The sequence below is a fragment of the Brachyistius frenatus genome, unplaced genomic scaffold, assembly GCF_029030835.1.
Source record: "Brachyistius frenatus isolate BFR_SWC_R1_liver_20210118 unplaced genomic scaffold, ASM2903083v1 Contig_61, whole genome shotgun sequence".
In the NCBI taxonomy this organism is placed as follows: domain Eukaryota; kingdom Metazoa; phylum Chordata; class Actinopteri; family Embiotocidae; genus Brachyistius; species Brachyistius frenatus.
In genome coordinates this window covers 146,735-163,137 of record NW_027210660.1, presented here as the reverse complement: position 1 = coordinate 163,137, position 16,403 = coordinate 146,735, and the positions used below count along the sequence as shown (strand labels likewise).

General features: G+C 41.1%; 3 protein-coding genes across 6 annotated transcripts in view; 1 reads left to right on the top strand and 2 right to left on the bottom strand.

Annotated features, from left to right (window-relative positions):
• The first annotated feature begins 11 nt into the window (after positions 1 to 11).
• LOC138625263 (transcription factor JunD-like) lies at positions 12 to 1,696 on the top strand. The gene has a single exon (XM_069706061.1). The coding sequence runs from the start codon at positions 12 to 14 to the stop codon at positions 942 to 944; it is 933 nt and encodes a 310-aa protein (XP_069562162.1). The 3' UTR covers positions 945 to 1,696.
• Positions 1,697 to 1,964: 268 nt separating this feature from the next.
• Positions 1,965 to 8,643, bottom strand: LOC138625265 (ras-related protein Rab-3A-like). Its single transcript, XM_069706067.1, has 4 exons — positions 8,402 to 8,643; positions 6,658 to 6,776; positions 5,977 to 6,101; positions 1,965 to 4,648 (listed from the first exon to the last, which is right to left on the bottom strand). Exons 1-4 carry the CDS (start codon positions 8,624 to 8,626, stop codon positions 4,458 to 4,460), a joined length of 660 nt encoding a protein of 219 aa, XP_069562168.1. The 5' UTR covers positions 8,627 to 8,643; the 3' UTR covers positions 1,965 to 4,457.
• A 2,668-nt stretch (positions 8,644 to 11,311) lies between these two features.
• Positions 11,312 to 16,403, bottom strand: part of pde4ca (phosphodiesterase 4C, cAMP-specific a) — a 42,911-nt gene continuing 37,819 nt past the window's right edge. For all 4 annotated transcript variants that reach the window (XM_069706035.1, XM_069706032.1, XM_069706034.1 and 1 more), the window contains 6 exons: positions 16,175 to 16,339; positions 15,946 to 16,045; positions 15,611 to 15,765; positions 15,342 to 15,464; positions 15,058 to 15,240; positions 11,312 to 14,913 (listed from right to left, as the gene is read on the bottom strand). In XM_069706035.1, coding sequence (XP_069562136.1) covers positions 14,416 to 14,913; positions 15,058 to 15,240; positions 15,342 to 15,464; positions 15,611 to 15,765; positions 15,946 to 16,045; positions 16,175 to 16,339 — 1,224 coding nt within the window. In that variant the 3' untranslated portion in view covers positions 11,312 to 14,415. The remainder of the gene's footprint in view (positions 14,914 to 15,057; positions 15,241 to 15,341; positions 15,465 to 15,610; positions 15,766 to 15,945; positions 16,046 to 16,174; positions 16,340 to 16,403) is intronic.

The following is a 16,403-nucleotide window of genomic DNA, read 5'->3' as shown; positions in this document are numbered from 1 at the left end:
GAGGGTGTAGAATGGAAACAACCCTCTACCCAGGCATCGTGTTGAATACTCCGAGGGTCCCCAGCATCTATTCCCAGAGCACGATGATGAAGAAGGAAATCAGTCTGAAACTGGACGACCAGAACTCCGAGCTCAAATCCAACCCGCTTCGGGACGCAGACGGACTTCTCAACTCCCCAGATTTGGGACTCTTGAAACTGACCTCTCCGGACCTGGAGCGCCTTATTATCCAGTCCAACGGTCTGGTCACCACCAGCAACCCGACGTCCCAGTTCCTCTACCCGAAGTCAGCCAGTGACGAGCAGGAATTCGCAGAAGGCTTCGTCAAGGCGCTGGAGGATCTCCACAAGCAGAACCAGTTGAGCGAAGCTGGGTGCGTCTCCGTGGATAGACTGGAGCTCCTCGGATCATCCAACGGAGGCGCTTCCGCCGGCCTCCAGACGTCAGACCTTCCCGTGTACACGACTTTGAACGGCTATGCGGCCAGTCCGCTCGGGGCCACCATAAACTACTCCACGGAAACCATTCCCTTCCCGCCGCCTCCGTCTCATTTGAGTAGCGCGCAGCAACAGGCGGCCGCTGCGGCTGCTCTGTCACGACTCCAGTCTGTCGGTATGGTGAAAGACGAACCGCAGACGGTACCAGACATGCAGAGCTTCGGGGACAGCCCTCCTCTGTCTCCCATTGACATGGACAACCAGGAGCGCATCAAGGCGGAGAGGAAGAAGCTGCGGAACAGGATAGCCGCCTCCAAATGTCGCAAGAGAAAATTGGAGAGGATCTCTCGGCTGGAGGACAAGGTCAAGTCCCTGAAAACGCAGAACACCGAGCTGGCCTCCACAGCCAGCGTCCTCAGGGAGCAAGTGGCCCAGCTGAAGCAGAAGGTGATGAACCATGTCAGCAGCGGATGCCAGCTTTTACCAAACCAGGTCCAGGCTTACTAACTCCCAGCAGTGGTGCTTTTTCTTTGATGTTTTTACAGCTCCGAGGATACAGGCCTGCATGATAAGGAACATTAGCCTTCTGTAACCGAAAATCCTTATCAGAGACTTAATGCGAGGCCATTGTAAATGCACTCTCCAGAATAAAAGCTGGGGAAATAAAACTGACTTTTGCACTGCACTGTGTAGGCATGAACAGGCCTCGATAAGGGCTGCATGTCAACTGGAAACTGAAAGGTTGAACATCAGCAGGTATGGACTGCCGCCTCATTTGACTCTAACAGACTTGTTGCCCTACATTGTTTTTGGGGGGGGGGGAGCCATGTAGCAAACTGCTATCCACTGGACTGATGTAGGATAGCATTTATCTGTGTAAGCTGGACAATCTCAACAAGGGTGCAACAAAACACCAGGGTGTCACCAAGTGCTGTCATCCTCTGTGTAATATAATGCCTTACTTGTTTACAAGCACTTAGTAATGACAAATATATATATTTTATTTACTGAAACATTTCTTATTTTACATATGGTCTTATTTCCTTGTTGCTTTTTTTTTTCTTTTTCAAAAATGAGCACTGCATGTGTTGTCGCTTTTTGTGTACAGTAACCATTGTATTTGTCATGATGGTGGCTGCTGTGTACTTCTTCAGTCACCAAAAGTCCATGAATGTATGTGTACATCTTGAGAAACCCTATGTATCCATGTGTAATGGACACGTCTACCTGACATTTATTAAATTCACTACATTACTAAACCCCAATGTGTTTTGTGTCTTACTATGAGGAGAGGCTGTTTGTTTTTCGCTAATTTCGATGCATCACCTTCATACCGTTACACCTATCTTCTTGTTGACACTGTGGGAGTTGTATTAAGTGCAGTAGAGAACCAAACCATAGATGGTCAAACAACTCCAGTAGAAAAGGAGAGATTTTTGCAGTATTATGCCCTCTGCTGGGCACAATAAAAGTTACCTTAAACCATTTCCGAAACATCACTCACCCTGATTAACCAACACAGAAGTACAGCTTTTAGGATTTGTTTATTGATTCCTCATTTTTAGTAAACCTGGCATTACAGAATTACAGCACAATTCACACAACTAATGCCTGACAGGCAGACAGCTCCTATTTACAAGGGTTATTTATGACGGGGAGGGGAGGTGGGCAGGAGAGGATCGATACGTGTTCCTAAGTCATCAGCAAAGTTTACAACTGTAGCAAAACACAATAAATAAAGTTACAAAAAAAGTCAACAAACAAGTCCAACATGAACATAAGTGGTAAGAATCACTTTTTAACGAAGTGCTCATAGTGTTCAGTTTTCCTTTCTTAAACACATTTCCTGTTTGAAGCTTCTGCAGAGTAGTAGAAAACTAGCAGACACATTTTATAGCACAAGTCTAACAAATGTCTAACAAGCTTTCTTTTTGGCTCTAAATTTATAATAAGACCTCTTATTGAAGAACTATTATTGAGCTTCTCTTTATACAAACTGTACACTCACATACAAGTACAGTACGAGTAGTGTTGCAAACCTTCAGCAGGGTTGTATGTTGCTGATATGAAGAGCGGAGAGCAGTCTGTTTTTACCCTCTAAAGTCTGAAAAGTTACATAACTGATATCAAAAGACACATAAACTTCCCTCCGAAGCCATGTGGACATGATAAGAGCTTCTTCTCCACTGGAATGTTTAATTTTCCTCCCGAGGAGGCATCTCGTGCTCTGCACACTGCACGGTAAACACGCATACATTTTTATCTAAAAGCTGAGAGTCTAAGCAACCGAACACTATCGAACATCTCTTTAAAAAGTCAAGTGCAGAATGCAATGCATGATCTAGGAAGAACACCACCTAAAAAATAAATTAAATTATAAATAATACAAAATAAATAATTCAGGTGGCGAAACGACTGTCGCATGCCTCAGCGCATTTGAGAATGCATAACTTACAGAAAGTTTGTACTGACTAGACGGGCAGACGCGTCCCTTTACTTTAGCATCTGAGGAAAAAAATAAAACTCACAATTTGACATTTAACATGCTTCAAAACATCAGATTCCGCCAAAATAAAGACGAAAATATCATCTACAGAGACATGAGATGCTATCTGGGAGTCGATGGAGATGGCAGGTCTGTGCTGCACCAGTGCTCACACTGAATCACATGCCTTTCTAATGAGTGCATGTTGCACATTGTATGCATTGAATGAAAGTTAATACAATGTGAAGGGGCTGTGGGTTTAACATCTGAAACCTTTGCCCCCGTTTGGTACCTCCAAAGTGCTGAAACTGTAGGAAACATGAGTTTTAAATTCAGACAACAGCTCACAAATAACCAGCCGGTCCACCAGGATCGGTTCAAAACATCACCAACATGCACCTCTTGCTAAAGCACGGGTCCAAAACCAATCTCATTATTCAATCGGTTCATTATATATGCATATATATGTATTATATATGCATTTTCAAATGCATATCTATTAACTTTTAAACATTTATACACTCTTCATGTAGTGAAAGAGATCCCTTATCTTTTGATTTTGTTGTACGTCTTAAAAAACAGTAACAAAAAAGTAAAAAAAAAAAAAAAAAAAACAAGACTAAGAATCTAAAATCTAGGGGCTCCTTACACTGGACCAACCAAACAAACAACACTGCCATCATATTTATTTTACTAATAGAATTTTTTTTTTTTTTTTTTTTACTTTGAAAAGGGGGTGCATATTAATTCAACTTGGCTAGTATGCATGACTTCTGCTATTCTTGCTTTCATTCCCTAAAATAAAAAGAGAAAGCGACCCTGTTTGGATTTCAAACTTGGGCCATAATTATCAATCATCAACCACAACACTGAGGATGATTTCACATTCTCAAAACCACACCTGACCAACTCCAAAACTTAAAAAAAAAACACAAAAAAACATCACCCCTGTACACAGCAAAATACATGTATGTTCAATGGGAGTAAAAGCAAATGATTGGTACCCATTTAAATCTGAGGTGCAAGTGCTGATTGGTTGGAAAACATCGCTCCTTTACAACCTATTAAAGTTCAACCCAATTACAGACACGTCAGTAAGGAATGATTTGGTCTTGGCCTTCACTGGCCTTTTATAATTCTGGAAAGATACAGTATAGCGTGTGTGTTGTGCGTGTACGTATGTATACAAGTATGAAAGAAACAGAATTTGGGATTGTACCTCTGTTAAATGTTCTGCACCCCTCTGACTAAATTAGCACCATCACAGAATCTCTATATTATAAACAAAAACTTGAAGATAGTGTCTGTGAAAACACCTCATCTTTGGGGAGAGCTGGCTCATATGGACGGTGCTCGTGGTGTAGTGAGAGGGGTGGAGATATTAAGCAGCCAACTCGTGTGTGTGTGTGTGTGTGTGTGTGTGTGCGTGTGTGTGTGAAAATGAAAATGAAAAAGAAAGCAAAACTCCAACTGAAACAAAAACTAAAAGGATTTCAGGACAGCAGCGTGTGTGTGTGTGTGTGTAGCAGCTGTGTTCAGCAAGCACAATCCTGATGGGACCTGTGCGGCTGCTCGCTGAGCTGCGGCCCCTGTTTAGCTCCGGTGATGGTCGGGTCGTTGTTGTCCAGACTCTCTGACATCCTCTCACAGATGATGTCCACCAGCCGCTCGAACGTCTGCTTCACGTTGATGTTGTCTTTAGCGCTGGTTTCGAAGTACTCAAAACCTGTCAGGACGGGCGACGGAGACGGACAGGAGCTCTGGTTACACTTGTCGTTTCAATGTGAAGCTTATCCACTTAATCCACTTATCTTGTCATGTCAGGACATATCGAGGCTACAGTCAGACATTCAGCTCACACCTCATGAATATTTCCCTTCATATCAGACCGGTGGAAATAGTTTCAAATTAAATTCTTTTGTTTCAGATCTTACCACCTTCATCGGTGGTTTCAAATCGAGTCTACATTACATATAAATGTACGTTATGTCTACATGCATAGCAATAATTTATTGTGCAATATTACCACATTTAGAAGAAAGTGACTTGATAGATTTGAAGAAAAATGGTGAAGAGATATCCTGCTAAAACCCAAATTACAAACGTATTCAAATCAAGCAAACATTTTGGCCCTGAACTTACAGTAAAGCAAATCTATCAAGAAACCAAAGATCCCTAGTTTTACAGTTAAGAACGGAAATCATTCCTCTGGCTTTTGAGGTTGGTCGTTTTAAAAATATCCAAGAGGATGACCGGCTGTGTGAATTATGTGGCTTAAAAGAAGTTGAGCTTTCTTTTGTATTGTCCTGATGCCTTAAGAATATCTACTTAAAATGAAATGCACGTTTAAAATTGCCTCCTGAGCATTTGGGAAGTCAGGGCATTAAAAAAAAAAATGACAAATTGAACTGCAGAAGAGCTGCTAGCACAGACAACAAGGTCATTAATGCCTGTAATTTGTTATCCATTTTGAATTAACCACAGGTAGTCAAGGCTGATACGGTTTGTTATCGTCCAGAAAAAGGTCATGCCAAACGCAGCATGACGAATCTGGGGAGAATACGTCATGAATGATAAGAGCCAATCAGGAACCAAACCTGGGCGTCAGCGTCGTGTTTTCTAAAGTTATCGTTTCTGCACGTCCACAATAAAGTCCAAGAGTTTTCTAAATAAAATTGGGTCTGCAGGTTTTTCAAAATTCGGATTTTTAGGGGTTCAAAAACGACAGAAAGGCATGAACATAGCAGAGGTTATGTGCTTTAAAATGAAAATGTAATAGCTTGAAAGCAGCCTGAAACTCAAGTTAGAATGACTCTGCCTTTGATTTAGAGTAACTTCAGCCTGAACTATTAAACGTCAGTTTCAAACACAATGAATTTATGCATTGCAGCAGGTTTTTGATGACAGACATTAAACAGATATTAAACAACATGTTTGCCTACAAAGCCTTACCACTTGAACATCCAGCCATTCATTCTAGCGAGAGGAAGATAAACGGAGTTGTACAACAACAGACACATGGCATCGGGTTTTCAGTCTGATCATCTGACTTACCCAGCTGTTCCGACAGCTGCCGGCCCCGCTCTGAAGCCACCACTCGCTCGTCCTCCATATCACACTTGTTCCCGACCAAGAGGACCTGAGCATTGTCCCACGAGTATGTCTTGATCTGGGTCGACCTGTTAAGCAGACACGGGTTGGTCACGTACACTGATCTAAAAAGCATCTTTCGTTTTGCAGAGGTTAAATGCTGAGCCACCTTTCTCCGAACCGAGCCCTAACGCGTCGTGTCGCTTATTACAAGTTATTTTACAAGAAAGACTTTAATCACTGGTATAATGCTGAGGTGCAGATAAGCCACAGGTAATGGCTACATAACGCAAGCTCCCAAAGTGATTTGAAACAAGTTTAATGGAATCATCTAAACCCCTTATTGCGAATGAATAATTAAATTGATGGCCAAACAAGTTGCAAAAATCTATTCTGCTGTACTTCTTTCTGGTTCAGCATTGACCTACAGTATCTACATTTGTCGTGCAAACACGTATTTAGTCAAAGAAAAGAATATTGTAACATTCTTATTGCCGACATTTGTTTTCACATGTAAATAAGTGCTTGAAATAATTAGACGCTGACGGTTCCACCTCCTGTTGAGTCCCAGAACTCGAGGGAGGATAAACTGGAAATAAGTCCCGGTCCTCGAACACACAGACATACTCAGTTGTCGTCCCTCACCAGTCTTGCACAGCGTTGAAGGAGTCCTCGTTGGTGATGTCATACATGAGGATGAAGCCCATGGCTCCCCTATAGTATGCTGTGGTGATTGTCCTGTAGCGCTCCTGGCCAGCAGTGTCCTACACAGACAGGTTACATTTTTAAGTATATGTAGTTATTATAGTCAGAATCAGATGAGTTTGACACTGAAATGAAGGAGAGCCAGCACCTGCAAATAATTTGTGGCTGTGCATTTCAAATGATGAATGCCTGCCGTTAACATTCAGCCAACGTCCCAGAAGCATTACGTATTCTTCTGGTGTCGCATGTAATAAGAAATTGGTCCTAGGGTCAGGCTTTATGGCGCATGTTAAGAATGCTTCAAGGGTATTGTCATTACACAGCAAATGAGGAGATTCTGGAGACCGAAGGGGCCCGTTTAACATCCGGTAATCATTAGATGCATGATAACACGGCCGCATTAGTTACACATGTGAAGGGCATGAACATGCAGTCAGCAGGTAGAAAGGACATCGTAGTTCTGAACACTCAAATCTAGTTGTTTTCAGCCTTGTTGAAATGTAGACCTGAAACAATTGGTTGGTCGAGCAATAGAAAGTTAATAAGCACCTTTTTTTGATAACTGATAAAGCATTTGAGGCTCTTATAAAGCAAAAGTATCAACAATCTCCAGTTTAAGCTTCTGAACATGAGGATTTGCCACTTTCCTTTGTTTCACATCCCTGCAAACTGAATGTTTCTGAGTTTTAGTTAGTCACACTAAACAAGACGATGGAAAATGTCACCTTGGACTTCAGGAAACTGGAACGGATGTTTTACAGACGACTGAACGAGACTGATTTATTGGCTGGCAGATTTTAATACTGGCCGATCACAGATGTGTAATTTTTGGCGCATATGTTGTTCGATATAATTTTGTATTTTCCAGAAAATACTGCTGAAAAAGATGCTTGGTGTGATTAAGAAATTATTCAATTTGTGTTATTTTTTAAATTCAAAGTAATTTAGTTATGCACAATAAAGTTTCTCCTTACGCTGTAAAATCTCAATTACATATCTTTGTCACAAGAGTTTAATGACTATATATCGATATCAAATATTTTTGTACTCCCTGATATGTGAATCAGCCCCAAAAATCCAGTCTCAGTCAGGCTCTATGAATAACAATTGCTTGAAGAAATAATGACCAGATTAATTGTTAATGAAAAACTACCAGCAGCTGTTGCAACCCACTTAAATTTTAGTATTTTGTGTCTGGAAATGAACAGACAGCTGGAATACTTTATAAACCTGTACACCTTACATCAGCCTGCTTGTTAATACGTCTTAATTCATAGCTATTCTGCGGTCAGACTGGTCTAATTATACTCTCCTGTTTTAGGCTGTGTGTGCACTACACTGCTGTGTTTTGTAAAACAACATTAATATAAGACTGAAAACACTGATTGCAACATCTGTTGTAATTATGTAATGTAAGGTAATATAAATAGAGGAAGACTTCTTCGGTGTTACCTGACTCTCAACAGCTCAGGTCAGCGCAGCGCTGCTGAAAACACACCGCTGGCAAACTGTCATTCAATGTCAGCTACAGAAAAGCAGGCGTGGGGGTGATTGACTGTGTTTCCTTAACATTTTCCTACATTTCTTATTCCATCCCTGAAGACCTGTTCTGGAAACCAACAGAAATTCTGTACCTACAACCTCACATCTATAAGTATGTACATTTCTATATCCACTTGCTCACCCATATCTGCAGCTTTATCCTCTTGTCGTTCCTGTAGATGGTCTTGACCTTAAAGTCGATGCCCACCGTGCTGACAAAGGCTGGTGTGAAAGAGTCGTCTGCGTAGCGGAAAAGGAAGGAAGTCTTTCCGACACTGCTGTTGCCAATGATGAGGATTTTAAACATGTAATCAAAGTTCTGGTCCGAGGACTCCTTCTGTCCGTACGTGGCATTTGCGGACGCCATCTATGCAAGAAGAGAGATCACACTGTTATCGGTTACAAAGAAGATGCTTGAGGAAACACATTTTGACAATATGATATAATACAATATAAATATAGCCCAGTACAACAACACCACCACCTAAAAGTCCTAAAAATAACCAGTGTTGTATCAAAGTCAGTATCAATGTCACACACAATTTCTCTGCCACCGGCTGAAACAGTTTGTGTTCGGTGCTGATAACTTGTGAGCATGAACAAGGAAAACGGGCAGTCCTCAAAATTTTAATAAGCCGTTTAGAATGTTTGGCAGATTAATAAATAACAGATTAGTTTGCATAATTGGGTATCATACATAGTTTATCCGTTTCTCAATAAGTCAAGTTCAAAGATGAATTACAAACCACATTGCGACTGACACAAAAATACTTTTTAAAAGGAAACTACTTACAAACCTCGATATCAACTACTGACTGCTCTGAAGTTACCGTTTGACTGAGACATCTTTTGCCTGAGCAAAAATGTCAACACCTCTGAATCAGAGATCTTAAAAAGGACAGAAAGCGCTTGAACACTGTTCAACAATTATTGCATGAGGTCTAAAGTGTGGCAAGTGGACCTGAACGTGTGCGTTCAGGAAAACGTCCATTGCCAGGCACGACGGGGTTAAACCACGTCGGTATGGTCAGCTGTGTGAGCTCAGGTTTCACTCCACACGTCTCGCCCTCTTGAGTTGCATCAGGAAATAGACGGGATGCAGGTGTCCGTGTCTCCACAACGAGCCGCTCAGTCACTCACTCACAGCCCTGAACGTTTCTCACTTCATGTCAATAACACTGGTTGGATCAGGAGTGCACACCTTCCCCACCACCACCCCCAGATGAAGAGGACGGAAGTACCGGGGCTTAAGCAGGCTAAGCGTCAGCTCAAACCGGCCCATCCGGGGAGGGCAAGGGAGCCTCCGCAGAGAGCCGGGCCGGCCGGCCAGCCAATTATGAATGACCGTATGGTTAGCCAGAATTTACCTCGTAAGGAACACGAGGTTTTTTTTTTGTTTTTTTTTAACACAACATCCTCCCGATGTAAAGCATCACGTGTTCACGTTAGCTGGGAAGAAAACACAACCTAGGAGACACCAAACACAGGTACACGTGACGCACGAGCTCTGATTAAAAAAAAAAAAAAAAGGTAAAACGGCATTAAAGACATGAACACCGACAAACGTTGTTGTTGTTGTTGTTGTTTTTAGTTTACAGCCTTTGGTCACGTCAGGCTCGCCTCGCTAACACAGCGCCAGTATTTAAATATGGGAGCAGGAGCTAGCTAAGCATCCCAGCTATGTCAAATGAAGGTTACTCTTGCTTATTTACCACTAAATCTTCTACCTAAATCACACATCCCACAACCGAAAAAACATCTGCTGCTACTGTTACGCTTAACGCGGCCCCGCAATGACAAATAAGCGCAGGGTTTACCATGAAATGTGTGGGTTTTTTTCCTCGGCTTCGCTGCAGCGGCTAGCTCTGCGCCCAGCTTTGCACCTGCAGCAGCTCGTGCGCTTTCTTGATTGGCAGCTCCGGCGTAAGCGGTTCCTGAATGTAAGGATGATTGGCGGGACGATTGACCAATCAGAGAAGAGACTCCTTCGTACAGACCCCGCCCCACCCAACCTGTAAATTAGTTAAGAGATTTGAATTCAGGATTATTGATAAAAAAAATAAATAAAAAAATAAAATAATAATGAATCAGTTGGCCCTTAACTCTTGTATTCCGGGTTTACTTAATCACTGCCACAAACTCAAATGGATCTACATTGTGTATGTAAACGACCATTAAACATTGAAACTAAACCAAATGAGTAAGTATTTTATGTTATATGGCCAACAGAGAAGTTTAACTCTCATGAACAAACTGTTTTAAAAAGTTAATTCTTACAAAACTAGCAAAAGTCCTTCAGTTTTAAGGTGATAAAACAATACCAGGTATGTTTTGTGAGATGTTAAAAATGGCTCAAGGTTTCCTGGAATTCACATCAGCAGTGAAATAAGTTCTCCGATCTTTACTAAGACAATTATACCAGATGCTACCAGATAGTTCATGTAACATTGAGAGTGTTATTCTTTGTGTTATTATAGATGTCACATGACTGGATTTTATAAAAACAGATGCATTAACACATCAGCAGCCTATAATTTTGCACTTAGACACTGTTGCGTGAGCTCATACAATATTAATGTTTTAGAAGTGACTGTTGTTTAATACATAATTATCTTACAGTACTTGAGAACAGTACTGTAGTAAATGTACTTTTTCGTTACTCCTTGCCAAATAGTATTATATTTTTTATTTTCTCCTTTATTTCATTGTTTTTATGGCTGCACTTTTTGCGTATTTAAGACACATCTCCAAAACTCAGCCAGACATATTTGATATCTTTAGGAAAGTAGAATTTCAATTAAAAGTCTGAGTTTGAACAATGTTATGTCTCCACACTATAAAAATGAAATGACTGACACCATAGTAGTGACCAATCTTCACGTTATTTCAGCAATGAATGCATTTTAATTCATCATTTAAATAGAAATCTTGTATTTTATATTGGATGACATGTGTGCTTGGATTTGAATCAGAATTAAAATTTCTAAACAGGATCATTTTTACTTATGATTTATTGTATAGTTTTCCTCTTACAAGCAGACAACAAGAGATCAATGAGTGAGGAGTTTTTCCTTTATTGGCAAGGCATACAGTTCTAGTTGGAGAGAGGGCTAACACACCCACAGTTAAACAGCAGAGTTGGATTGTCAAAGCTGCAATCTCAGTTCATGACCAATATTCATAAAATCTCTAAGAACAGAAGTACTGGTCTAAAATGACTGTTGAGGCTGTATGACTATCTGCACTATAAATCAAAGAGGTCTCAGATCAGCAGTTCACATACTGCGAGATCCTTTATGAATATGTGATCAGACCAGTTAAGGGGAAACAGAGGAAGACAGGGAAAAGAGATGCTTCAGACCACCCAGATGGAAATCTGTCACTCAACTATTTTTATACCAAGAAAAACATGAAAGTGAGTATTTTGCTTCGGTATAGTGTTATTTGCAGACGCAAAGAAACGAGAAGGAAAAAAGCTGAGTAGTAGTTGAAATCTGTCCTGTTTGACTTTCTCACACATCGACCTACGCATAACCTCAGACTAAAAAAGTCGACTTGTTTGTCTCATTGTTGCTGACAGATAATATAGAAATAATAAATAAATTGTACATAACAAACTGTGAGGAAAATGTACAAAATCAAACAAGTTAGTGACAAGCAGACAGACAGACTGAGTCTTTGCATGTTGTGCTGGTTAAGATGTTGTTAAATAGTCCTTAATTTTGAAGGCATCCTTGAGTGTTGCTCTGTGTGGTGCTGTTTATGGCTACAGAAAGGATTGCACATATTTGACTCCAGCATGTCAGTGAACACATCAGTGATCAGAAAAAAAAAATCCCAACTTTGAAAATAAGGCTTAAAAAAAAAAGTTCAGCTCATTCACACATTATAACACGATCTGCTTTATGGTAATAAAATAAAACATGTTTCTCTATAGGCTAAGTTTTGAAAGTACTGCACATACTCTTCATATTGTTTGAATCCTGCAGCCAATGTCATGCATGTCAATTAAACAATTATTTTTTTTTGTACACTTAATTATAAAAAAAAAAAAAAAATTCTTCAGTCCCTCCGACATCCAACCTTTAAGAGCTGTAGTGGTCCAGCCCGTGCAATTCACATCACCCACCAGGCCATTTGTCAACAGAAAAATAGTGAAACAGTCACTTTACACACCTTCAACTGAACTGGAAGTGCAGAACTGTAAAAGTACCATAAAAAGTGCTTTGTTTTTATTTATTTATTTATTTATTTTTTTAGCAAATATTTCAAAAAAGTCAACCGAGTCATTCACTCACACACAAACAGTCACGCACACATACAAAAACACATCGCTGTTTTAAGACAATATCAGTTTCAGTAACTGTTTGAACAGGATTTAGAAAGAAGGAACAGAGACACTAAGGTCAGATTGGCACAGAGTGCTACAATCAACCAACTTTATCAGTCACTGATGGAAAGTAGCCAGTGGCAAAATGGAAATTACAGTACGGGTTGTGTCATGCTTGCTTGGCACTTGTTTTGTCATTGACTATGTCCCTGTAAAGAGCGAAATATTGATCAATGAGAGGAAAAAGAGGAAAAACTCAGGCACAGGAAACTGTCTCTTGCTAACACCCAGGGTTTTTACAGCTAAAGTGATGCTCACGTCTGTCTTTGCTTCTAATACTCTGTCTTTATCAGTTTAGTGATTTAAGTGGATGTTACCAAAAACGCTACTCTAGTGGGTGGATGCTGAAATGATAATGGATTTGAATGGAGAGTTTAATATATTTGTAGGTCTAGGGTGGCATTTACTTTTTGCATCATGTCTGCGCTGGTTGCTGTTTCTGAGTCCACAGCCTGCACGGTGTTCATATTTTGGCTCGAGCCCTTAAAAAAAAAATCACGATGAGGGCCAGCTACATGAACAAAACTGAAAAGTGCTAAACTCCAAGGCAAACTGATAAAAATGGGTGCCAAACATCAAGAATGCAAAAAAAGACTTTAAATAAGTGATTTCAAATTAAAAAAAATAAACTAAAAAAAATTGTGAAAAATGAGCACTAAACCTGAAAATGAACAGACATTTTGGGTAGTCCTACTGTTAAATATGCTTTGAATGTAGATCTTTGTCTTGCAGATCATTTGCCGCTGTAAAAATGCTTCAGTTCCACTTGTGGGCACTGGGAGGCACCATATGCACAGCCACCTTTGCTTTGGATGTATTTCCTCACTGCCTCAACACTACACTGACCCTGGCTCAGTTCTGTTGCTGACAATATCTCAGTTTAGGATTATAAAAAAGGAAATAATACATCAGAAAAAACTGAAAACATCAAAATAATATGTAGTGCCAGCTCGTTCATCATAATCATATTCTTGAACTGCCTGTTGAACTAAATGAGCTGTGCAGCACCAGCTGAAAGGAGTGCTACTGTGTGTATACAACAACAGTGAAAGAGTCACTTGAAATATTTGCTACATTTAAAGTCTCCTGCATAAAACCATGCATAGCTCCTCTTCGCTTTGCTTCCACTGCTTTCAAGTCAGCTGTTGACTGTATCTTCACTAAGTGTGTACGGATCGAAATGAAAGACAACAGAATAAACCAAAGAAATTAAAATGAAATTAAATACAAAGGCAGGCAAAACAGCATTGTCCCTGTAATTTGCAAGTTTGGCAAAGATGTCTTAAAAGACTTTGTGTTTTCACGGTCATTCATCACTTCCTCACTTTCTTCACAAGTACTCCAAAAGAGCTGTCTGTAGTTGCAGTAGACCTTAGGCTGGCTGGTAGAAAGGGAAGTTTGTTTTTTAACTTCTCATTGTCTCTGTAGAACTTTATCCACAATTTGTCCGAATGAAAGACACAGAACACAAAGGACTGATCAGAAACTTGGTTTCCTGTCCTTCCTTGAACAGTGACTCAGTCTATCTGTCTCTCTCCAGTGCAAGTGACTGCTGCTGTGTAAAACTGCAGACCTTCCTAATACCCCCCACACCCACCCACACTCCCGAACACCCCATCCCGAGTCTTGCTGTCACCCTATCCACTGAAAACCAGAGGTGGTGGTGTTTGCTTGGAGTGGGAGAAGGGGAGTGAACGAGGAGGAGGCACCCAAATCAAGAAAAATCAAACAAAGACGGCCCAAAGAAAAACAACTCTTGGCTGTTGCTATGTGCCAAGTCTGAAGCGCGGTACCCCAGAAACGCATTCTTCTTCTGATTCTTCTATTGTTTCTTCTGCCATTTCTTTATCCGACTCTGAAGAAAACGTCCTGCCTGAGTCACTCGTGAGCATTTTGGGACGCCTTCGAGTCGCTGCAGGTGTTGAATCAGTTCTGCAGTGTTCTGGCCTCCGACTGCTGCCGTAGTCTTCCTCTTCCTCAGGCAGACTATCCGTATCCGACTCTTCTTCCTCCTCCAAGGTCAGCTCAAACTGAAATTTGTCGGCCGAAGAGGAGCCGCCGCAGCCCCCACTGGGGGCTGAGGCTTCCCCCATGGGGGCTCCCTCATCCTGGCCCCCTGGGTTGGGTGAGGGGCTGTGGGGGATCATGCTCTGGTACCACTCTCTGTTGTCCTCCAGTGTGTCCAGGATCTCCTGAGCATCGGGGTGTACCAGGTCGGCCCATGTCTCCCACAGAGGATGAACAATGTAGTCAATGAAACCCACCTGAAAAACAGAGTTAAGAAGTCATATTGATTTATAAAGGAATTTCTTTTTTGCTTAATTTTCCTCACTAACTCTTTGTTGTAATTTAACACTGTCATGATTCACAGTAGATTTCAGGGATTCATTAATTCAATTCTTGTGTACCTGGTTCTTCTCTATTGATGCATTTTGTTTGTCACACATGGGACTGATCTCCATGCCCTTATCTCTCTCCCTGTCCCCCTGCGTGAAAAACTCCACCATGATGCGGTCTGTCCACTGACGGTACAACTCAAGAGGTTTTGTGGGGTTGCTCAGGTCTGCACAGTGAACCATGTTCTGAAGAACCTGCAGAGACAAATAATATTAAATGAAGAAAGCCATTTACAGCAGGTTCAGTTTATAATTTTTTTTTACAAAGTCTTCTTTTGTGTGAAAACACTTCTCACCTGTATGCGATCTGAATAGTTATCCAGGAGCAGGACTCCCAGACTGGTGACCTTCTTAGTCTCCACCATGGTTTTCAGGTCTGCTAAGAGGTTCATGTGTTTAGACATATCTGTGGCCAGTACCTGCAAGAACAAAAATAAATACATAAAAATAAAAAAATCACATCTATTAGAATCCACTGTTTTAGTTGTAGAAAAGAGATTACTTAAACTGAGGAAGAAACAGAACTATGTCAACGATCTTAAAAGTTTTCCTAAAGTTGTCTTACCATGTCGATGACCATTTTGCGCAGAGACTGTCTCTGTTTTTTGCTGAGGTTCTGAAAAATATCACAGTTGTCCTCCTGTAGAAGCTTAAAGCCGACAGCCAGGTGGTGATTCTCCAGGACCGATGAGTCGTTGTACATCAGGGCGAGCTCTGAGTCTGAAGGTAAAAAAAACAAAAGGTTTACACACACCCACACAGCACTGTACACCACCCGAATGTGAAACCAATCATATTCTCCACAGGCATGTGTTTACAGGTACCTAATCCACATAGTTGAATACACTCAGCAGCACCCACGCACATTCACATAATCCCTGTAGACCTATGCAAACTTACTGGTGTTGATGAGAAACTGATTGGAAACTCCGGGGTGATCCACATCATGGATGGCGCTGGCAAACAGAGCGGCAAGGATCTCCAGGTCAGTAAACACAGCCTTGAACAACATGAACAAGAACACAGTCAATGTGTGAGTGGGCACTCAACATGAGAGGACATGAACTGTTCTGATCTACTGTTGATGAGGTTTTTCTATGCTTTTCCGACTATGAATTCGAGCGATTACCTCCAGCGCAGGTGTGGACAGCAACACATGTGTGGACTGGATCACATCTGCAGCGTGGATGTTGTTGTGGTAGGCCACGTCAGCATGGTAATGATCCTCCAAAGTCATCATGAAGGTAATGAAAGTATCCACTGGAATCTTAAAGGACTTGAGCAGCTCGCGCTCCTACAGCAAACAGCAAACATCAGACACTGGGTCAGTCGAGGTAAAGATCCTTACTTTTTGTAAA

Bases quoted from the DNA above. Each gene is read 5' to 3' on its own strand.
- LOC138625263 (XM_069706061.1), top strand. From the start codon at position 12: ATGGAAACAACCCTCTACCCAGGCATCGTGTTGAATACTCCGAGGGTC.
- LOC138625265 (XM_069706067.1), bottom strand. From the start codon at position 8,626: ATGGCGTCCGCAAATGCCACGTACGGACAGAAGGAGTCCTCGGACCAG. The intron at 6,777-8,401 runs GTGAGCAAGTGG...CTGTCTGTGTAG, and splicing joins GGATAAAGCTGCAGATATGG to GACACTGCTGGCCAGGAGCG. The intron at 4,649-5,976 runs GTAAGTCAGATG...CCGTCCTGACAG, and splicing joins GCAGCTGTCGGAACAGCTGG to GTTTTGAGTACTTCGAAACC.